Source organism: Petromyzon marinus, chromosome 38, assembly GCF_048934315.1.
Source record: "Petromyzon marinus isolate PM22_M1 ecotype Great Lakes invasive population chromosome 38, UKy_Petmar_22M1.pri1.0, whole genome shotgun sequence".
In the NCBI taxonomy this organism is placed as follows: Eukaryota; Metazoa; Chordata; class Hyperoartia; order Petromyzontiformes; family Petromyzontidae; genus Petromyzon; species Petromyzon marinus.
Genome location: NC_133704.1, coordinates 6533229 through 6557688, shown reverse-complemented (window position 1 = coordinate 6557688; position 24460 = coordinate 6533229). Strand labels below are relative to the sequence as shown.

The following is a 24460-nucleotide window of genomic DNA, read 5'->3' as shown; positions in this document are numbered from 1 at the left end:
CGTAGGTAAAAGATAAAATAGCAAAAATCACGAAGGCCGCTTGTGTTGTGGCCGAAACGTCGTGATTTTTGTTATTTTATTTTTTACCTAGGTGACTTTTACCCAATAGAACCAAAGAGTATCTCCTCTCTTCAGTTTACCAACATTTGTAGCTGCGAGAGAGGGCGGGGCCACCAGACGGGCACAGCTCCTCAACTCGGGCAGAACCAGAGGCACGGACTGAAGGGGGGGGGGGGGGGCAGCCCAAAATAAGCGGCGGATCGCGTTTCTCGTCTTCTCGACGGAGACTTCCCCCACCTCATCCACCACCATCGTGCTCTGTGACGCACGCAGCCTCCAGTGCGGGGAGGGAGGGGGAAGCGGTGAGGGGGTGGTGGGGGAGGAGTGAGGAGGTGGGTGAGGAGGAGGAGTGAGGAGGTGGGTGGGGGAAGTAGGAGGAGGAGTGAGCGGGTGGGTGGGGAAGGAGGAGGAGTGAGGAAGGAGGAGGGGGTGGTGGGTGGAGGAAGGAGGAGTGAGGGAGGAGGAGTGAGGAGGTGGGTTGGGTGGGAAGGAGGCGTGGAGTGGGGAAGGAAGGAGGAGGTGAGGGGGTGTGGTGGTGGGGAAGGAGTGAGAGGCTGGGGGAGGAGGAGGGGGTGGTGGGTGGAGGAGGAGGAAGGAGGAGTGAGGGGAGGAGGAGGAAGGAGGAGTGAGGGGGTGTGGTGGGTGGGGGAAGGAGTGAGAGGCTGGGGGAGGAGGAGGGGGTGGTGGGTGGAGGAGGAGGAAGGAGGAGTGAGGGGAGGAGGAGGAAGGATGAGTGAGGGGGTGTGGTGGGTGGGGGAAGGAGTGAGAGGCTGGGGGAGGAGGAGGCGTGAGGAAGAGAGGAGGTGGTGGGTGGGGGAGGAAGAGGAGGGGGTGGGTGGGGGAAGGAGTGAGAGGCTGGGGGAGGAGGAGGAGTGAGGAAGGTGGAGGAGGAGGTGGAGGAGGAGGAGTGAGGGAGGAGGAGGGGGTGGGTGGGGGAGGAAGGAGAGGCTGGGGGAGGAGGAGGAGTGAGGAAGGTGGAGGAGGAGGAGTGAGGGAGGAGGAGGAGTAGTGAGTGAGGGGGCTGGGCGGGCTGTGTGAAGGACGGAAGGAGTGCGAAGGGGATTGTTGCGGGAGGTTCAGCCGGCATTGAATGAGGGAGAGGAGACGGAGAGATTCTGATAGAACAAGATTTGTTTGGAATCTCTCTCTGTGTTGTGTGGTGGTGGTGGTGGTTGTTGTTGCGGGCAAGAGAGAAGGCGTTCTGAATCTTTGTTCGTCAAATCCGACACGGGCTGTGGTTCGTTCATCCCGGCTGATTCTTCTCGAGGTGAGTACGATTGTATTTTAGACGTTTAAGAGGCGCTAAGTGTGTGCCAGTGCTGTGCTCTGGGTATAATTACAATTGGTATCGCGATGATGAAGCCTGCTATTCCGTAAAGCAATCAGTTTTCATTGTGTATTATGTATGTACTGTACGCTGATCTTCTTTCGCACCGTACGTAGCCAATCGTGCCATTCGGAGGTACAGTTTGCATGGCACTACAGGATAAGCATTTGCATTCCGGTAATTTTCCATTGCACATACCGTAATCGTGCAGTACAATATGCTTTAATCGCGGCGGCGTATTTAAATGAACGGTACGTGTTTGAAAGCCATCACGATCCGCTTATATGATTTTGTCTTACGTTTAGGATAGTCGCACTGTACTGGTTACAGTAACAGATTGTTCGTAGCGAGTGTTGCCTTACGTTTAGGATAGTCGCACTGTACTGGTTACAGTAACAGATTGTTCGTAGCGAGTGTTGTCTTACGTTTAGGATAGTCGCACTGTACTGGTTACAGTAACAGATTGTTCGTAGCGAGTGTTGCCTTACGTTTAGGATAGTCGCACTGTACTGGTTACAGTAACAGATTGTTCGTAGCGAGTGTTGTCTTACGTTTAGGATAGTCGCACTGTACTGGTTACAGTAACAGATTGTTCGTAGCGAGTGTTGCCTTACGTTTAGGATAGTCGCACTGTACTGGTTACAGTACCAGATTGTTCGTAGCGAGTGCTGTTAAGGCCGGGCAGCAAACCACCGCCCGACCGCCTTTGTCTCCCCGAGTCGGGGGACGATGTTTAGGCAGGCACGTGGCACCGTGTACTCGTTTGAGGCCGAGTCTACCTAGGGGGAGGCCCAGTGTCCTACGGTAATAACCGGTGTTGGTGGTCGTGAGCGCTTATAGCCACCAGCACCACCGCACGACGAGGTCCCTTATCGGTGTGTACAGTAATTTGTGTTTATTGTTACTGTTGTTGTTGTCGAGTGTACAGTGGCGTGTCCGAGGGACGCAGGGTGGTTTAAACATATAGCATGGTTTAGCCATTAAGTTCGTTTCGGTTTCATTTAATTTGGTATAGCCCTGTGAGCCATTCGCCTCTTGAATCGGGTGCAATAAGCAACAAACAAACAAAAAAAAGTAAAACATGAACAACATCTTAAAGTGACTACGCGCAAACATAAAAATCCAGGGGGAATAAAAACAAACACGGCAAAAATATTCCAGAAAAAGCACCGTACACCACAATCGCTCTGTGCAAAATTCCAAGTTGGGATGCAAGTCAAACAACAACAACAACCACAAGACAACTTAGATTAAAGCCATCATTCTAACTCCGCACTACAACAACAACAAGAAAAAAAACGTTTTCGAAATCGCCAAAATAAATCCATGAAAGCAATGTAACAGTGATCATAGGAACCGTGACCGAAATTTCACAATAAACAACATAAACAACATGCACCACCACCAAAAAAACCTCTGTAGCCATCCATAGCTGGCTGCATGAGTCACTTAACAACAATAGGAGCTCATTTTCTTATTTTTTTCGGTAAAGTCACGTTGAAGAGAAACAACAAAATAATAATATATATAAAACATTTTTTTAAATATCTATTTTATTATTTTGTTGTTTCCCTTCAACGTGACTTTACCGAATAAACTAAGAATATGAATTACTGCGGTCACGAAAGCTTTAAATCAAAATTTAACAATAGGAGCTATCAATCAGTCGGAGTTCGTGGCAAGTTAATATAATAATGTACTTGCCACGTTTGACGTTCAATGTCAACACAATCCACGTGCAAGCTCAGCATTGTGATCACGCGTTCAATTATTTCGAAAACGTTTTTTTGGTTTGGCCATGTTTTTGTTTTTTGTAGTACGGAGTTAGACTGATGGCCTTAATTTAAAGTTGTCTTGTGGTGGTTGTTGTTGTTGTTGTTTGACTTGCATCCCACTGGGATTTTTGCGCACAGCGTTGGCGTACGGTGCTATTTCAGGAATATTTTAATGTTTTTTTTTTCCCCTAGATTTTCTGTTTGCACAGTCACACAAAGTCACTTTAAGATGTTTTCTTGTTCGTGTTTTTTGTTTGTTGAGGTTGCACCCGATTCAAGAGCCGAATGGCTCACAGGGCTATACCAAATAAATGGAACTATGTATCCATTGCAGTGGAGTGTAACCCTTGAGACACAAATACAACAACGTTATCGTTTCGTGTTACTCAATGCAGGGGGGGTGGGGGATGCTGCCGTGTGGTGTAATGCTTCGCGATTTCGATTTCTCGGCGCGGCAAGTTGAATCCGAGATCTCTCTCCGTCTCCTCTGCCCACCCAAGCCATCACCACCACCACCATCATCATCATCGCGCGTGGTGGGTTAAAGTGTGGGTACTCCCACGTCTTCTATCTAACGGCGACGTGTGAGCGGCGTGGACGAGTAGGCCAAGGACACTTTGTGTAGCTGGTGCGTGGTGACAAGTTGTGTGTGTGTGTGTGGTGGGGGGGGGGCAGAACTTATTCGCCGGCAGTGGCTTGAGCAGGCAATGGTGGGGCTGCACCTGCACACTTTGCGATGGTCGACTGAACTCTCCGAAACTGCTCTTTGTGTTTAAGTTTGGTTGTCCCTCGCACGCCTCCGATGAGCACGGTTGCCTAGGTACGAAGTCGTCGTGCATTACATAACTTGCTCTCTCCGCCACTTTGTTGAAACCATAGCGATAGGAGAACAAAGCAACAGCAACAACAGTAGCAAGCAAGCAAGACTTGTTATTCGCGTGGCGCCGAGTCGACGAAACAGCGTTCAGAGCGAAGCGAGTGGCGCTTTGTAGGAGGAGTTCGTCAACAATCGTGGCTGTTCGTACACGTGCCAATTTTCGTAATAAAAAAACAACAACAACTTTGAACGGGCTGTTGTTGTTGTGCTCGTGTGTGTGCGTGTGTGCGCGCGCGCCCTCGCTCGAACAGCACTTGCCCCAACAGTCCGTGGAGGCTACACGGGTGGCCTTTGTCTTTGTACATGTGGGGAGCGGTGGTGCAGCGGTTAGCACTAGAGTTCGATTCCCGCTCCCGGCCAACACCGGTGACGAGTATCTGAACCGGTCCTGGGCCTTCTCCCCTATGTGTCAACTTAGCCTCAATTGAGTACCAGGTCTGGTTTGTAAACATCGCCACTGGGGAGACAAAGGCGGCCGGGCGTGGTGCCGGCTACCCCCCCCCCCCAACCCCCTTGTGTGCCGTTCCGGCCTTCATAGGTGCTCGCTAACAGTCTGTTAATCCTACACGGGGATTTTTTGTGTTTGTGCGCATGTGTACTATAATTGCCACAGGTTGTATAGCGAACAACTGTGCTATCAACTACAGCAACCCGAGTTCCATTGCCCGGTCACGGCTAACATCAGTGGCCAGTGATGTCTGAAGCGTTTGCTCTGCGTGCCCTGCGTTCACCAACCCCGCAGTAACCATAGTGCTGAAGTATAGTCATATTGTACTACTCACATGATCGACACGGCAGTGGGGTGGTGTTTATCATCCAGCAGTGGATTTACTAAGGATTCTAGATGTGCACAGTACTTATACATACTATGTACGGCATACAATTCCTGTATATTGAACTTAGTGTAAAAATTTACAGGGTAATTAAAAAAAATTCCCCCCACTGCCTCCTTTAGTGGCAGCTGTTATTTATAAACCACCTCGTTCCTATTTTTGTATTGACCAATTCCCGTATTTACTGGGGAGGCCTTCGTCCAGCAGTATATTAACCATGGTGTATGATGATATTTATTACTAACTTGTTTGCCCGTCCAAGGACGGGTTTATTATTGCATCACATCTGAAATATTCAGTAGAAAAATAGTTCAGGCCATGATTATTAATGAGGGGAGGGGGTTGCCCCATGTGGAGTGACGTCACCCGCTAATGGTTATTGGGGAGGGGTGGGGCATGTGGAGTGACGTCACCCGCTAATGGTTATTGGGGAGGGGTGGGGCATGTGGAGTGACGTCACCCGCTAATGGTTATTGGGGAGGGGTGGGGCATGTGGAGTGACGTCACCCGCTAATGGTTATTGGGGTGGGGCATGTGGAGTGACGTCACCCGCTAATGGTTATTGTGGAGGGGTGCGGCATGTGGAGTGCGCGACCTTGTGTTAGTGTAAATTTCCACGCGGGCATGAATATTAATGAAGGGGGAGGGGCCCTCTTTTGCAGTGACGTCACGTTCGGATGTAGCACTGTGCTGCTGAGATGTATTTTTTACCGTCACTTTCTATAAAGAAACGTCATATTTTAAGCGACTTTGCGTCATAAATTATTTAATTAAGCTCAACCTTCCTCTGCGTTAGTGTAAACAACCACCCACTCATGAATATTAATGAGTTGGGGTGGGCTTCAGGTGGAGTGACGTCATGCGCGGGACACATTCTTGGCTCATAATAGAAAATTGTTTTCTGAGATACAGTATATACTTTACAGTAGTTTGTATGTTCCCGTGACATTTCAAATACAGGAGCCTCAAATTTGTCTACCAACACGTTTTGTGATTTTTTTTATTATGTTGCAAAACTGCCTTTTTGCCAACTCTCAACTAAATATAGAGGAATTGGAAGAGAGTTTACAAACGTCTAAAACCGCATGAGATTATCTTCGTGAATATTTATTTCCATTCACGACCCACGTGGTGCGCAGATGCCACCATCCAGCAGTGGACCGACAGAAGGGCTGTGCAGTCAATGGTAGTGTGTGTGCATAATAGTTTTCCTCCCCCACTTCCTCTCGTTTCCTTCCCAAGGTGAAGTAGAAGTCGCCGGTGTGCAGGTATGACGCGTGACCTCGCCATTCCCGAAGGCGATCACACAGAGCCGGTTGCGGCGCAGGACTTCAACGACAAATACGAACCAAAGGAGGTCCTCGGCAGGTGAGCTGGACAAGGGGAGATAACCGAGCTAGGCCCGAGGGTAGACCCTTAGACTGGTGAGATACAACAAACACCAACCAGCTCGTGCACTCCAAGGGCTCTGGGCCCACTGCTCGCCGGCTGAGCTCTGCTGTGACTTGATGTGGGATCTCGTGGCGAAGCTTTCCAGTGTTCAGGAAGGTGCACCTACACAAGGGTCCACGGGCCAAATGGTCCCCTATTGCTGAATTTATACACAGTACTGCCCTCGTGTCCCATGCCAGCCTTCATAGGTGCTCGCTGACAGTACTTGCCGCACCAGTCTATTAAGGCCTTTTTTTTTCCTCCCATAGTACATGGTGGTGAGGTTATCTTGCCATCTGATTAATCACAGACAGGCATGTTATGTGCACAGAGTGGTTCTAATAGCCTGGAAATTGGTGCGTGCTGTTCCTTATCTCAATTTCTAATCGGGATGCATTGTTCTGTGAGCAAACCAATGCAGTGCCTTAATGGGAAGGAAACTTGGTTAGGTTGTCCAACAGATGAGTGAGACAGATACCGTAATGTCACTTATGCACAAGCAAAAAAAATCTGCCCAAATCAACCCCTTGTTTCTCTGCTCACGAGCATTTATGATGCAGTCCTGTTGCCAATAGTTTAAGTGAGAGTGATTTCCTGCTCTATTGAGCATTGAGGCAGCACTCATCTGTTGACAGCCTTCAATCAGTTGCAGTAAATTCCACATTCCTATGACAGAGCCAAGGCTTTCTATAGGACAAGCCATGTCGACTTCCCCACAAAGTGATCATCCTTTTATTGACCTCAAATGGATGATGGGCTGAGTCAATCCCCACACAGGAGTTGCTTACAGGACCTCCTGGTTGTGTACCACTCTATCACTGAGCCACCTGACTGGTTATTCATAATGCAGAGATACGTTTTAGAACACTAGAAGGCATGATTGCCGATGGACTAGACTGGTGACAGATTATTATAAAGGAACACCCACGAGGACAGCCATCACGGAGACGGAGTGGTGAGATCAGCTCCTGTGCAGGTGTGAGATTGGATTGTGGCTTTGTAAGAATTGTATAGATGCCGACAGTGTGGGGAAGCCTTCATCCAGGAGTGGATTGAAAGGGCTGTAATTTGTGTTTTCTTTTTGCCTGCACCGCTGTGGAGCAGCAGTGCTGTATCATGCTATATTCGAAAAGGTTTTGCTTTCTGCAGGGAGTGAGGGAGAAAGGGAGGGACGGTCAGGCCCAAAGGACGATGGGCTGCTAGTCATAACAGAACAATTATTTTGCGACTCGCGCTAACTTTCTGTTATGAATTTTGTCATTATTTACCGATTTGATTATTCGCGTCGTATTTACGAACTGCTTCTCATCGTTCTCACGGTATTCGCGCGGTGCAGTGGCGTGAGCAGCGTGGTGCGGAGATGCGTGCACAAGCGCACGGGGCAGGACTTCGCCGTGAAGATCATAGACATCACGCCCGATCGCCTGAGCGAGGAGGAGCTGGAGGACATTTACAGCTCCACCGTGAAGGAGGTGGACATCCTCAAGGCGGTCTCGGGCCACCCCCACATCAGTGAGTTCCCACCGAACCTTCAAGCCTCAAAACCACACCGTCACCAGAAACGTCCAAGGGGGTTACCGTTGCAAGATTAGCGGCTTGAAAGATAACTGCATCAAAGGTGGACCCAAAGAATGACCAACGTAGAAGTAAGAAAAAGGTTGCACATAGAGGAAGACAACCTGATGATGCAGGCAGTGATGATAAGGAAACTAGCGCTATTTGGACACACGTGTAGGATGGACAACTACAGGAGAATTAAAAGTATGTTGTTTGGAAAAATTGCAAGGAACTGGAAATGTAGGAAAACCTAACAGAGAATGGCTTAAATTTTGATTTAAAGCTTTCGTGACTGCAGGGTTCATATTCTTGGTTCTTTTGGTAAAGTCACGTAGAAGGGAATCAATAAAATAATAAAAATTTTGTTTTATATTTGTATTATTTTATTGTTTCCCTTCTACGTGACTTTACCGAAAGAACCAAGAATAGAGAATGGCTTGACAACGATAGATTGGTTCCAGAAAGATGTGGCACTACTTGAGCATACTGGCACAAGACAGAGGAAAGTGGAAACAAATGACAAAATGTGCAGTGGACACCTACGGGATATTTGTCCATGGATCGTAATGATGATGATGAGTCATCAATGGAAGCTATCACAACAAAAAATACCCTCGTGATGAATGTTGTGACAGGCAGATACAATTAGGAAAGAATCCTAATTGAATAATCTTCGTCATCATCAGCCATATAAAAAATCTCTTGCTGGATGAATACCATGGCAGGCTGCCACCACCTCTCACGATCATGCAATGTAATTATCCACCTCGCACCTGTGCACACAAGCTGATTTCATCACTCCATCTCCCCGGCGGACGTCCTTGGATAAGTTCCATCCCTGTCATAATAATAATGACAATAATTTACAACCCTTGATCCGACCACTTCTGTCGTTCATGAGGGTTTGTTGACCATACTTCACCAAGTTGGTCAATGGCGGGTTTAATGGTGAACGGTGGTGGAAAGACCCTGATCCAGTACAGATATCATGACATAGATTTATGATTTCATAACCACGGCATGAAATACATTTACATTTGCATATAATTACAGTAAAACCTTGGATTGCAAGTAATTTTTAAAAATATATTTTAACTTGATAAATGAGCGAGGTCTTGCAATCCGAGTAGTACGTATACGCTTTGTCTTTCGAGCGTCACGTGATCACAACTGAGCTGATGGTTCTTCTATCTCTCTCGCTGCGGGATTGTGGGTAATCGTCTCCCATGCTCGGTCTCAGTCAGCGTGCCTCACTCGTATAGTCAACATCCGTGCGAGCGTATACTGTTTACTACAGTACTATAGTGTTAAATTTGATTTTTTTTCACATCGGTTTACTGTTTGATAGTTGAGTTGTTGCAGCCCCTTTGGTGTCCATGCACTAGGTGCCTCTGTGGATGTGTAGGCTTTGACTTTAACATAGCTATTTCTGTGACCAGTCACAAGCTAATCCCTCAACTGTTTCAATGCTAAATTCTCCTGTTTGATATGTAAACCCCTTTGTCAAAGTGCCTCACTTCTCTCAACCAGCTTAAAAGACGCTGCGAATCTTAGCAGCGTTCAATGTAGCTCTGTCGTCCCGACAGGTTGTTCCTTTCACCTGAAGAAGGCCACTTGTGTTGTGGCCGAAACGTCGTGAGAATTTTATTGTTTTATTTTATTATTTTATTCTCATTCTACGTGACTTTACCGAAAGAACCAAAGAAGATACTTTAGTGGTTGTGACCACGTGTGTGTGCGTAAAGCATTTTTTTATTTTGTGTCCAAGTGTAGTGACTGTTCTTTGGTAATTGTACTGCAACAATGGCCCCCATGAAATCCTCAAAAGGAGGCAAAAGCAAGTGTCATTGGATAGGTTCCTTGTTAAAGTCGCACAAAAATAAAAAAGATTCCAGTGAGCCAACAGATAGCAGTGATTCCGTTAGTGACAGTGAAAGTCGTCCTACATAGTAACCCTCCTCCTCTCTCTCGTCTCCCTCACACCAGCCACGATTAAATTTAATTAATAAATTTGGTTTATTTATATTAAATTTAAATAATAAAAATATAAAAAGGTATTTTGTATTAATCATTTTTACATTAATATATTTCGGTTGTGGAACGAATCATCTGAGTTTCCATTATTCCTTACGGGGAAATTCGCTTTGATATACGAGTGCTTTGGATTACAAACACGTTTCCGGAACGAATTATGCTCGCAATCCAAGGTTTTACTGTATAGTCATAGCAGATGATTCACTTTCCGACCCGCCCCGACTGGACATCTGTGATAAAGAACTTGATAGCTAATCGGATTTCTTCAGGATAAATAAAGATTCGGATTCTAAAATGCATCAGCACATAACCTGAAAATGAAAAAAACCCACAATAAAACTCTTCCGGGAGATCAAATCCACAGGCGAAACTTTGCGTTCAACGCCGTGGTGTTATCACTCAAAACCCTGGAGCGAATTCTGAAAGTGCCATCGGCTATTTATATATTTCGTGGTAAGCGTATTATATAAGTTGCAAAGCTGCTTGTGACCCAGCACGAGCATGGAATTCTCAGCTACAGTACGCTACTTAGCCATGGACATCGAAACATCCAAAATTTGTATTCACGAGCGAATACTTTCCTGCGAGCGAATACTTTCCCACGAGCTATTGTTATGCAATGGCTCCGAAATAAATAAATAAATCAATAGACGGCCAGCGGCGCTCACCCTCAGATGTCCTTTGCAAGCACTGTATTAATAAATCACGGTGGCTCTTTGCCGTTTATTATCCTCACTCGGGGATTCTGCCGTGGTGTAATGCTTAGCACACTGCACTTGGAGTGCAGAGGTCGTCGCCGGTTCCATATTCACACAAAAACGGAACAAAAGCTGAAGGGTGTGCAAAGAAGCGTGGAGACACGCACGCTTGGAATTACACTGAGGCACAGCAGGAGGAGCACAGGGATTACAGAACATGCGCAGGTTAACGACATCATTCCACCAGTACAGGATGTGGCTGAACGGCGTCTCTCCGTAGCCACATCAGCCGTCAGGAACTCTCTCCCGCTGCACAGTCGAAGCATCCGAGCATCGTCCACCTTCAAGTGGCAGCTCAAGGCTCTCACCCATTCAGGTTCTCACCCGTGTTCAGGCTCTCATCTGTTCAGACTCACCCATTCAGGTTCTCACCTGTTAGGTTCTTACCCATCGACGCTCTCACCTGTCCAGGCTCTCACCTCTTCAAGCCGGCATATGAGGAACTTTGAGCTCTGCGCCTCTGAGTTCTCGATTGAACATTGTGTCCCATTCCGCAAGCCCAAATAATAATAATTATGGTTATATGGCCTTGAGGATGACTGCCAATGGTCAGGAATAATGACGCAGTGGTAGCCAAGGATCGGAACTGATTCGATAAGATGCCTACCCAGGAGATGGAGCGATGAAGTCAACTCGTGTGCAAGTGCTAGGCAGATTATCACATTGCAGGATTGCAAGAGATGGCACAGGCTTGTGGAGGTCTTCATCCAGCAGTGGATTGACCTTGGCGAATGATGATGATGACATTTGTTGTCAATGTGATGAGCTGATGTGCCCGTCTACATTTGTTTGCTCAGCTGCGGTAGAGACAGGGTCATATGAATGTGTACGCTCATAGAAGAGTACACGCAAGCTCACATTTCACACTAATATAGTGCTTGTATTACCACGCCAAAAACAACCACTCCCAGTTAATAATTAATAATGCCCTTTTATTTATCCAGGAAAGCGTGGATACTAAGCAGACCTTTCGTCAGCAGTAACTGAACCTGCAACATATTTTTTTTAAATCTTGGATTATGCAAACTTTATTTCTGTATTATTGACTTAAATACGACTCTGACTAATAATGTTAATTATTTCTACAGTACCATCACGAAGTAGATGTTCAGCCCAAGTGCCATCCCGCGCAGCTATCGACCAAATACTTGCTGGGCCTCAGCCTTGCTTAGCTTCAGAGGTTCGACGGCATGGGGCTCACTCGAGGCGATTTGATTTGCTTTGGCTTGCCTTACATTGCCTCTGTCCTCCGTTACTTTTCCACGCCACTCTCAACTTGCTGCCAATGATGCAAATTCACACAGTGCTACGTTCATCCGGTGACAGTCTAACAGCTCAGCTGTACACCCTTAAATAGTATGCTTTTCTGAATGCGAGCAATAGAGAGATACTGTAAAACAATTATATCAATTTTAAAAGGCTATTTGAAATCCGCTGCTGGATGAAGGGCCTCCCCAGGCCATGTCGGTCATGGGGGTTGTTTGAATATACTTCTCCACTCTGGTCAGTGCGGGTTGGTGAAGTGGGAGGGCCAGGATCGACTCAGATGCCAGTCGCCACTGATGTTAGCTGCAGCCGGAAATTTCGCGGTCATAAATGTAACCAAATTTAACAAATTATTCCCAAATTGCGTAGTTGTAAAAATACAATGAAACATATTCCGCCGACAGTGAAACTTAGCAGGACACTTCTGAAAATGTATCTTCAGACTCTGAGGCTTTCCTGGGTAAATAAATGTTCCTGCATATTGTACGTTGCCGAGGTCACAGCAGCACTAACCACTGCGCCGCCACTCCACTCCCCTGAGGGATACTGATACGTTATTAAAAACACACACATCTGTGATACGGATTACGATGACATAATTGGAGTGAATACATCGCGTTTAAAAAATGTGGCGATTCTAAGGGTGCCCCTTCTTTGAGAGGGAGAGCCGTGCCATCCCGTTGCCACATGTACGTGGATTCAATTCCCGTTTGTCCGTGACGGCGTCTTCGTTGAGAAATTTGAGGATCATTGAAAGTTTGAGCCACTTAAAAATAGTCGGCAGACGCATGAGGCCCATCATCCCAGCCCTGTGACATTTAGAGCCCCTGTCCTGTAAATCATCACAGTCGATGGGCAGCTTGCTTGCGTTCGGGATGGAGTGGGGGCACTACCACTTTTTTCAAGACGTCTGGCAAGCGTGGAAGAGTAGGCCAAATAACTCGTCGAGAGGCTGTATCGAGCTTTCTCTAGTGGAGGCCCCTCTGACATCAGTGGCATTAGCAGGGAATTCTAGAGGTGCAACTTTACCTGTTTATCATCGACAGCGCAAACCCGTTAAAAACATGTTTAGCTCGGCAAAGTAATTTAGACTTTGTGTACCGTACTCAAGAGAGAAGGGCAGGTTGTGCCTGCCTGGTTGAAATCCTCCAACGTGGATTTTTTTATATACTTTGTATAGGGATATTAAAAGCAACAAACACGTTTAAAATTGTGCTTTGAAATTGTAAAGCCATTAGGTGGTGTCTTGGGTTTACCAAACGGATCCCTGCACAAGAGTGAATGATTGGTGGTGAGAGTGGTAGATTGTAATTCGCTGAGGTCACAATTAACGCCTTAGTTCCCCACTGAAGACGGAGACCCGTGTAGACTCATATGGAGCCCTATAGAGTTATATAGTGACCCTTAGACTGACGGGAGAGACCCATTGATTCGCATTGAGACACGAAAACTCGCACAGACACCATACAGACTTACAAAGACACCCAGAGACTCGTGTAAAGACCCATATCCCTGGACACCCAGATAGAGATCCGTGATTTACAATGCAATGTGATGTAATCGATGGATCGCACTTGGCCCCTGTGGTAATTGGCTGACTCCTTATTTCACCACTTATAGAGGAGGTAGCCACTCGTTCCAGGTGCAGTTCTAAAATGGTCAAGCATCTTCAAGACAAGGAAAAGCCAGGTAGCTCCTTCATTGGACCTTGAATGAGTGGCTGAGGGAACACAATGGTTGGCTATGTATGGTGCAAAAGAAATTCACAACATACTTACAAAGTGACGACGGATAGATCTGGAATGTGCGGTTGCTATTGCGGCGATTCTAAGCTGTAGAAAAAAATTCTTAAGAGAAAAACTGACTTGGATAAAAACAGCAGTCTTTGTTTTCAATGCCAGACCCTTGATATTACTTAGTCGGAAGGCAAGGCCGCTTTTTCAAGATCGGTGGCTTTAAACGTTGTTCTAGGAGACCAAGTGACAAGTTTCCAAGTTTTTCTTGGCTCTGAATGATGAATCTGGTTCAGCCATCTCATGCATACGCTGTAGAGAATCACAACCGTGCGAGTGAGCGACATGAATTCTAATGATCTTCTAGAAGGGATACAATGCAAAAATTTGGCATGAATGCAGGCGAGTCTATGCTGATAGTAACTCGAAAATGTGGGTAATAAGAATAGATGTTCTGGAGGTCATGTCCTGTTTGAAGAATGCATTTGGAACTGTTGTAGAGCAGTATATTTCCCTATGCTAGTTTGTTGTCCTTCCCCGAACCTCTGATTAGCACGGTTGGCTACGTACTGTGCGAGAGAAGTTCAACATACATACGAATTACAGTGGCAGGAGGTACAAGACAACAGAACTGCTTCGGAAATCTCAAAATTTGTTCTCTTGGCTACACTAGGAGGCAGCATCTAACCATCCGCCTTTCTACAGACAGAGAGAAAGCGTCAAACCCATATCGTCAATTCTGAGAGGTGAAATTCAGCCACATCGATGTGAGAGGGTTTTGTTGTTGTTGTCATGGAGTCATTGGTGACTGAAACCGAGGCCATCGATGCCTAAACTTGAGCACCTGCTTTGATCACAGTTGCTGCATTCACCACAATGTGGCTTTTTGTTTTCTTTTAATGACAGCGCCGAACCCCCGCATTCGAACCTGGGATTCAAACCGCTGGGTCACAGTGGCGACATGCCATGCCGTCACACGGGTTGAGACTGTTCATATAGACACATTCAATTTAATTTATATCAGGACCCCATGCTGTGCAGTAGAATCCCCAACTATTATTCACTCAAATCAATCTGACCTCCCTATCCCTCTGGTGTGATGAAGGGTAATTCTCCTGCACAATTATCTACAGTACTTTACTTAAAGAGATATATTCCTATTCTTAGTTTTTTCGGTAAAGTCACGTTGAAGAGAAACAACAAAATAATAAAATATATATAACAATAAAAAATTATATATATATTTTTTATTATTTTGTTGTTTCTCTTCAACGTGACTTTACCGAAAAAACTAAGAATATGAATTACTGCAGTCACGAAAGCTTTAAATCAAGATATATTCCTGTTTATGGTAGTGTTATTGACAACTGTCTACTGTTGACCCTAAATGGTGACGTATGCTGGCTCCTGTAACACTCCTTCCTCGCTCTTTTGCAGTTACCCTCATAGACGCCTACGAGTCCAGCACCTTCTTCTTCCTGGTGTTTGACCTGTGAGTGACATTGGATCATCTTTACAAGAAATAGGGGCTCTGCCGTGGCGAGATGTTAACTACCTCGCCTAGTGTGCAGGAGGTCGTGTGTTCGATCCCGACACTGACGCCTGCATATTTAGTTTGCGTGTTCTCCCTGTGGTCGCGTGGATTTTTCTCCGGGTCCTCCGGCTTTTCTGTTCCTTCATTTAGAATCAACATCACGCGTTTAGAGTATTTGGCTGCTATACATTTCCACATGGTAAGCCACTTCGTTGAGCTATTATTTGTGGCCAGGTCGCTTCTGATAAAGAGCTATATCGCTCAGTGGGCTTTACCTTGTAAAATAAAAAAATAAAATAGTTTAGTTTAGTGTGACGCAGAGGTCACCGCTCAACCCGCTGCACTCTGTGCGTTGCTCAATGCTCCCTGAACGTGAATCTGCCGAATACCTCTTTTCCACTGGCACATCCGAGCTTGGCCAGCGCGGGGGAATTCGCGGTACACCGGCTGGCTATTTGCCGAGCCGAAACGGGACCCAACACTGAATTGCTCACCTCACACGACATCTGAATTTGGCTCGGAGCCAAGTGGGGCTAGAGGTGGTGGTTCATTATTTCCGTTATGTGTGACACCGTTGTGACGTCATTAGACGGCACGGCACTGCAAGGACACAACGTCACCGCGACGTCTACATTACGTCGCGACTCCTTCGTTGAGCGTGACCTTAGCGGCCCGGTTTGGCTTCTGAAGTGCAAAAACAACCGGATTCTTGCTGAGATGCACCGGACTCGCTCGTCATGGCACAGCACGGCTCAGACGCGCAGTGGAAAAGAGGCACATGTTGCTAAAGCAGCCTTACTGGGCCAAATCAATCCTAAGTGAGGTCGGAGCTCTGACCTCTTGGTGAGGTCAGTATTAAACCTCATTGCACGCTCTGGGAGATTGCCAGGAAATACCAGATGTTTTTGGCTTGGGGTGCAAGGGAGCCGTGAGATAGCAGTACACCAGTTGGTTCACGAATCCATCCGTGCAGAGCATTGACTGTTGCTCCGTCTCGTATGTGAGGGTTTTCACCAGCTGCTTTGGTTTCCTCCTACATGATGCCAAACGCATTGGATCATCTTTACAATAAATATCATGACCCCCAACCCCCCCTACATCGCACAAAGTGCTTGCCACAAATTAACCACAATACTTTGCTGATCTCGTCAAGGAACATAAACCTTCGCACGAACTCCGGTCATCCTCGCAGCGACTTTTGGCTAGACATAAAACGAAGATAGTTACCGCAACGCGCGGGTTCTGATGCACTTTTGTGGCCATCTAGAACACGCTTCCTTCCGATAAAAGGAAGCCACTGGAGCTATGCACTTTTGAATCTAGATTAAAAGCTAATTTCTTTAGAACCGCCTTTTTTGTTTAGTGTGTTTTTCCCCCGCGCCTCCGATTAGCACGTTTGGCTACGTACGGTGCGGTAGAAGTTCAGCATGCATCGCCGTGCTCACGGGCCACGTGTGTTCCGTGTTCAAACAATGTGCGCACGTGCAGGATGAAGAGAGGAGAGCTGTTTGACTACCTTACAGAGAAAGTGGCGTTGAGTGAAAAGGACACCAGGTAAGTGGCGCATCCCGGCTCTGTGTTTCGTTTCTTTCAACCGTTACGAGAATACGCACGGCGTTCCGCCCGTGTCACTGTACGTGAACAGTCGACTGCGGCGACGTCATGGCCGCTGTGGGGCGTGCCGTGGATGTTCCTGTCAGAAACTGCGGGTGATAACGGTGAACGCTTTGGACTTGCGTTCCATCTGCCGGCACGGGAGTTCAAGCGGTTCGCGATTTTATTAAATCCCCCTGCTCCTGTCAACCCAGCCATATGAATGGGTTGCACCGCAGAAAACTTGGCTGGTACGTGTCGCGCATGGTTTATCGTGCAGCGCGCTAAGCAACTGCACCAGGACTCTAACCTGGTATTTTGTCTCGTGTAAAGCGCTCTGAGATTTCTTAGCATGAAGGCCACTCTGTAAAATGTTTATTATTATTATTTTAACACTAGCCTATAGCCCATCCAAGGATGGGTGTATTTCAGTAAATCTGACACATTCAAGTGAAAAACAGACGGTAAAATCATATTCAGTGCATCCATTGGTGTGCCATTTGTAAGGCCGGTAACTTTGTTTTATTTCACGGTTATATCCCATGTTCATCATGACGCCCTTTTTCCTTCTACGTCTCAATAGGGTTACAGAGTTCGCGTGGCATGAGGATTCTGGCTTTTTAATGAGGGTTAAGTTCTCGGTGAGGAGGCGCCCCCCCCCCCCCCCATGTGGAGTGACGTCAACCGCTCACGATTATTAATGACAGCGTTACGGAGTGAGCGTGACATCAAGGCTCTGGCTTTTTATGTATTCACTATTTCTTTATTAGCTTTACTTTTATCGAGAAAAATCAAAATGAAAGCTAATTTGCGTAAACGAATTTTCGTTTCCGCTCCACCTTCTTCATGTGGAGTGACGTCACCCGTTCATGATTATTAATGATGGGGGGGGGGTCTATTTGGAGGACCCCACCTGTTCATGATTATTAATGAGGGGGGCTGGTCGACGTGGAGTTATGTCACGCGCGTTACACACAGACATTCTTGGCTCATTATATTAGTGATATGCTATTGAATAAAGGACGTTTTTCTCAAGACGTTGATTATTTTTCTGAACATTTATTTCCTAATGATTCATTGGCAGTGGGGCATAGGTACAAATTACAAAAGCCCAGCACGCTTCATCAATAGCACTGCCCGAACAGGAAACATATATACGTCTATGATAGGTGGCGTTCAGGGCAGTGGTCCATCGCAGCAGAGAGATGTTTAATTTTTTTAGAGTATTCTCCTATTTTAGTGTCAACCTGCACGTGTGCCCGTACCCTTAATTCCTCAGGAGCATCATGCGCTCCATCTTCGAGGTGGTCCACTTCCTGCACGCCAAGAACATCGTGCACCGTGACCTCAAGCCGGAGAACATCCTCCTGGACGACAACATGAATATCCGCCTCTCCGACTTTGGCTTCTCCATGCAGCTGCGGCCCGGCGAGCGCTTGCGAGGTAGCCGAGGATTCCCACGGGACTAGGAGCCCGGTACAGAGCGCAAACAAACCGTGACGTGGGGATGGGGGGGGGTCCAGAAACTCCACGGAACGTCAGTCCCGAACTCGGTACTCCTGGGGCAAAAGATGGGGAGGAGATGGGTGCTCACTGTCCCACACGCACGTCGGGACTACGAGCGGGAGCGTCGGTTTTTATTTTTTGAGGGGGGGGGGGGTTGGGAAATAAGAGGAGAGGGACAAACATGTGGGTTGTACCACGTGTTGTTCTGTACTGTGGATGATTAGGCCAAACACTTCGTAAATGGTGCAGGCTCTGGTGACGAAGGACCTCCAGTTGGGGAGACCTCATTCGCAAGCAGTGGCGTGAGCAGGGAATTGCAGGGCTGCACCTGTACCCTTTGCGATGGTAGATTGAAAGCTAATTTCTGTAGAACTCTTCGTGTTTAGGTTTGTTGTCCTTCCCCGCCCCCCGCACCTCTGATTCGCACAGTTGGCGTACCTACGGTGCGAAAGAAGTTGAACATATCAACATACATATCCGTCGTTTATCTCATTTCCTGAACAAAGCTCCCACAGCACGTGGCACGAAACGTCGGACAACACGCGGTGCAACCTGAAATCACCGGGGGAGAGCTGGAAGGCACAGCCACGCACACCTGCACAGTCGTTCGGTGCTGAGACTTGGCGTATTTGCGGGGAGACTCACTTGTGGGCGATGCCGCTTGTGTCTGCAGAGTTGTGCGGGACGCCCGGCTACCTCTCTCCCGAGCTGCTCAAATGCTCCATGGATGAATCTCACCCCGGCTACGGCAAGGAGGTCGATCTGTAAGCACGATCGTCTTAAGAGCTCGTCTGTGGTAATGTACACGGACAGCCCATTCTGGAGCAGTCTGTCCACTCCGGTCAGCCATGACAGTCTGTGCTTTTCAGACCAGACTAAAATAATGTATTTTCTCTTCTGTTCAGATTAATTTAAGTAATAAAAAAAAATTGAGTGCCATCCGCACTTCCATCTCAGCTTTTTGCTGAATTACGCCGTGTCATAAATCTCGATCGATTGACAGAATTCACTGCTGGATGTGGGGCCAGTAACCACCGCCATACCGTGCGTCTTGTTGGGGGGGATTTTTTGACCATCGTGTTTCATGGCGTGGCGCCACCTTCCAGGTGGGCGTGCGGCGTGATCATGTACACGCTGCTGGCCGGCTCCCCGCCCTTCTGGCATCGCAAGCAGATGACCATGCTGCGTCTCATCATGGACGGCAAGTACGACTTCAGCACGCCCGAGTGGGAGGATCGGTCTGACACCGTCAAGGACCTGGTACGTGGGTGCGTGTCGAGTACGATCCATCATATCACGTCTCCTGTCCCTCCGGTTCGATTCTGCTGGGTTTTTGTGTGGCTCGACGGACCTACATGGAGAGACGGCGTTTTGCCGCATTCGACGCGCAGAAGCCACTTTACCTGGTTGCTCTGCTTGTGATGAATGCTGTTTTCGGGTTTTTTTTTGTTGTGCCAAGCGTTGCGTCAGTTGGCATTCTGGACAGTCTCTCGCTAATGAGATGCTCCATCTCAAGGGATATTGCAGGTGAAATATTCGATTAAATAAAAAAAAAATCGCTTTTATATTGTTCCCATAATGTAACAAATGTCTCGGAATGCAATTTATTTAGCCGGGGTGGGGGGGGGCGGTGGGGGGGACCCCCTGACGTGGGCATTTGTTTTCCCATTAAGGGGGTTGGCGACATTAGTTTATCAATTAATTTAATTTGCAACCATTTTAATTATATTTGGCAAAATTGGACCATGATGCCGGCGTTGATAATCCCCTTCCTCGAATAACATCACGGGATCTTTAACACCCGCTGTGATGGAGACGGAGCACATTTTACGGTTAAGACACCCCAAAAATGTACGGTACGATTTATATCCTGTCACTGATGCGAGCCGTGGCCAGGAATTCGAATTTGGCTCGCCCTGCTCGCCAGTGCAGTCCGTTTACCTGTTTTTGCCAATGCTCCTTTCTCTGTAAATAAAGGGCATTGTAACAGGTCTGGGATTGCGGTGATTAGCACGGTTGGCTACGCACGGTGAAAAATAAGTTCAGCATACATACACACGAGAGACATAAAGAGGAACACGTGGATTAGAGAACATTTGCATGTTAAGGACAGAATTATAACTGTTTTTAAACTTAAGTGGGCTTGGGCAAGAATCGTCGCTCAAAGGGATCAAGACTAATGATGGAGTGACAACCAAGGGAGAGACTGTGCTTGAGAGTACGCAACTGCCGAGGAGATGGAGTGATAAAATGATCAGGTGTCCGGGCGCTAGGTGGATTATTACATTGCAAAATGTTACAGGTGTAGAGACAGCTTTGGGGGCGGGGGGGGGGGAGGCCTTCATCCAGCATTGGTTTGATCTCGCTCGATGATGATAATACAGTAACATTTTTTGTTTGTTGGGGATGCATTCCTGAATGGGTGCGACAACGAATATCGAAACGAGGTAAATCAAAGCAATTTACAGGGTGGTAGCTGGAGGCGAAGGCTGAGAGGCGACGGATGCGAGAAAGGACGGACGATGATGCTGTCGGCGACGCGAGTGTGGGGGTTGAGGCGGTGCAAATCGGGTATGTGGTGTGAATTAAGCGACGACTTATTTGCTAAACGACGTAAAAGGGGGGGACGTAAATTGCGGTATAACTGGAATTACATTGACATTGTGAAATTAGGGAGCCACGGGGGAGCTACGCACTTGTAAATCGAGATTGAAAACTCAGCTTTAGAACCGCTTTGTGTGTTTAGTTTGTCGCCCTTCCGCCGCACCTCCGATTAGCACAGTGGGCTGCGTACGGCGCCAAGGTACAACGTGCGTGCGTGCGTACGTACGACTCGACCACTTGCCACTGTTGTTGCCGCCGTGGCGATGCGCGACGTCAGATCTCGCGCCTCCTCGTGGTGGAGCCAGAGAAGCGCTTCACGGCGGAGCAGGCCCTGGCGCACCCCTTCTTCCAGCAGTACGACGTGGAGGAGGTCCGTCACTTCAGCCCCTACCGCAAGTTCAAGGTGCGCGCGCCACCGTCAACTGAGCTAAAAACTAAACTGGAATCTAAACATTTTTTTTTATTTGACCAGATAACGCCAAGTCGAGCTGTATAGCTCTTTTTCAGAAGCCGCAAACGATAGCTCAACGAAGTGGATTTTTCTCCGGCTCCTCCGGTTTTTTTTCCTCCACATTTAGAAACATGCGTTTTGAGTATTTGCTATAAATTCCCACCACAATAAGCCACTTCTTGGAGCTATCATTTGTGGTCAGGTCACTTCTGAAAAAGCTATATAACTCAGTGGGCCTTACCTGGTAACACAAAAAAAAAAAAGTTTAGTTTTAGAGTTCCAGGACCAGTCCAGATAGTCATCACCCGACGCTGACTGCGCGCGTCACCGACTTGGCTGTGCGATATACGCTAACCCTTACACCCCACCGCCCTCTTCAACGCACACGCACCCGCGCACACGCAGACCATCATGCTGACGGTGCTGGCGTCGGTGCGCATGTACTACCACTACCGGCGCGTGCGCCCCGTCACCACGGAGATCGTGCTGCGCGACCCGTACGCGCTGCGGGCCGTGCGGCGTCTCATCGACGGCGCCGCCTTCCGCATCTACGGCCACTGGGTGAAGAAGGGCGAGCGGCAGAACCGCGCCGCGCTCTTCGAGAACACGCCCAAGGCCGTGCTCATCCAGATGGCGGCCGCCGAATACGACGAGGAGGAAGATGAGGAGGAGTAGCGGTGGCTGCGGCTGCGGCTGCGGCTGCTACTGCCGCCACACCTCTGGTGGAGGAGGCCATTTCCGTCAACAGTGAAATTTTTTTTGCCTCGTCCGCTCGGAGAATTGGCACGTCTAAAGAGGCTTTTATGGCCTCCTGCCCGTGATGGCCAGAATATCTCAAGAAGAGGTGGGAGTACTCGCACTGTGTCCCACCACACGCCAGGGTGTGCTATGTTAAAAAATAGGGTCCCCGTAGGCTTTTTGTCAGTAAGTTGTGTAAAGGTGCAGCACTGCAATTGCCTGCTCACACCGCTGCTGGGCAGAACGGCCTCCCCTCCGAGAATATCTCGAGAGCCCCTCTCGAGGTTATTGTGGGCTATTCTTCCTCACTGGCCGGACGGCTTGCAAGAGGTGGGATGCCTCACTCTTTACCCACACCACACGGCACCTGCCGATTGGCTAAACGCGGGTCCATTGGCCAGACTAAAATTTGGTATCACCTAAGTTAAGGGCATCTTTAGTTGTGCCGATTTATTTGTACGGCGAATGAGTGTGATTTTTTTTCATAACCAACTCATTTAAAATGGTTATTATTGCCCAAAGTAGTCAATTGGAAATCACTGAAGTTATGCCGAATTTGGTGGCACCAACAGGTGAAATATCTGGTCAGGGCTCATGGCCTAAAGAGGACAATTGCGGTGGCAGAAGATACTGAGTTTGTTATAATTACAAACGAAGTGTTGCCAGGTCGAAAATATTCCCCTCTAGCACCCGATTAGTGCAGCTAAAAATGCTTGCAGTAACGAATACATTTCGTTTGCAGGATGTTTTAAAGTGGTAGGCCTCGCTATCTACCATCCCTGCGGTAGAGAGACAGAGTGACAACAGAAGTACTTAGATGTGTATGGAACTTTTTATTGAAAAGTTTTCACTTGAGTGTGTTTTCCTAGGTCATAAGAGTAAGGGGGGACATTTTACAGCCGTTTGTCCATCCACTGCTGGATAAATACTTACCCTTGCTGCGTCAGTCATGAGGTTTTTTTAAAATCTTATTTTCCCACGCTGGTCAATGCTAATTGGTGAAGGCGGGGGGCGGGGGCAGGAGCCAGGACTGATTCGGATATCACTTGCCACTTATATTAGCCATGGCCAGGAATCGAACTCGGATTTGCGGGGATTCAGAACGCAGTGCGCGCGACCCCCCTCTTTGCGACTGCTTCCCACCTCCCCCCCCCTCTTTGCAGTGTATTGATTGTGAAATATGCAGTTCAAGGGCATTCTTTGGGTTGAACATCCAAACTCCGGTATGGATTTTTACACTCGCAAAATAAATCCTGACTCGTTAAGCGGGAAACTTCTCTTGCAATGAAACGTCAGGGTTAGTGTTCAGTATTCGCAGGAGTTGCTGCCTGGTCGTTGAAATGGTGGTAATTATCGAGAGTGCGGTGTGGATGGAAGGGTGATGCCGTCCAACGACAACGTGGAATGGATATTTAAAAGGACCTTCAACTTCCTGCAGAGCTTTTATTTCATTGAGTGGTTTTACCTGGACAATCCTGAGAGATGGAACACACATCGTTTGCAAGGGTGTCCAGGGTATCGAGTGACACAAACAGAGCGCAAGTTTTTTCTTGACATGTTATACATATGTATGTATATGCTCGTACATACAGCAGCCATATTTATTTATTTTTATGTAACGGCAAGAATATTGAACAAGACTGCTTTGAAACTGATTGCTATTATTTCTTGTTAACGTACGATGTGGTGTTGAGCAACACAGCTAGCATATTAATTCATGCCACTACGTGGCTTTAGACTCTTATATTTCCGACGTGTTTTCGGGTTGTACCGCGTTTCGTTTGACATTTCGCTTAGCGTCCTGGGAGCTTCTTAATGCCGCGAGAGTTGACGATGGTTTTGGTTCTTCATCCAGCAGTGCATAGATCATGGATGACGGTGATGAGTTCAGAAGAGGGGGGCCATGACTGAAGAGTTCAGTTGCTGAAGAAGCTCCCGGCACGTGATGCGAAACTTCGGAGATCATGCCGAACAACGTGCGGTACAGGACAACCCGAAAACACATCGGAGGGCCCTACTTTGAGAGTTGTTTTAAGTTGCTTACTGTACTCAAGCATTCATGAGCACGTATTTAAAGATGTTGGCGTTGAGCACTTGGCTTGACCTCTTCGTTTGGTTGAGTAACAGACCGTTGTTATTTTAGTTATGTTAAGTTGTCGAACATAACCACTATTTAAAACGTTGTAGCGTCGATACATTTATTTTCTGTAGTGCATTACAGTAGTTATTTATTTCGTCATTTTAAGGTCAATGTTTTGCAAGATAAATTATGTTTTTTTTTGGCAAATGCTGATATGCGCTGACCTCTGTGCACGAGTTATTGTATGAATGCATTTTTCATGAATACCTTCAAAAAATAAAGGATGCAAACATTTTAAGAAAA

General features: G+C 47.4%; 1 protein-coding gene across 1 annotated transcript; it reads left to right on the top strand.

Annotated features, from left to right (window-relative positions):
- The first annotated feature begins 1061 nt into the window (after positions 1-1061).
- On the top strand, positions 1062-24460 carry LOC116950199 (phosphorylase b kinase gamma catalytic chain, skeletal muscle/heart isoform-like). The gene is made up of 10 exons (XM_032967801.2): positions 1062-1327; positions 6115-6240; positions 7640-7815; positions 15089-15143; positions 16674-16739; positions 18058-18221; positions 18958-19048; positions 19391-19544; positions 21166-21291; positions 21745-24460. The coding sequence occupies exons 2-10, from the start codon at positions 6143-6145 to the stop codon at positions 22012-22014; spliced, it is 1200 nt and encodes a 399-aa protein (XP_032823692.2). The 5' UTR covers positions 1062-1327; positions 6115-6142; the 3' UTR covers positions 22015-24460.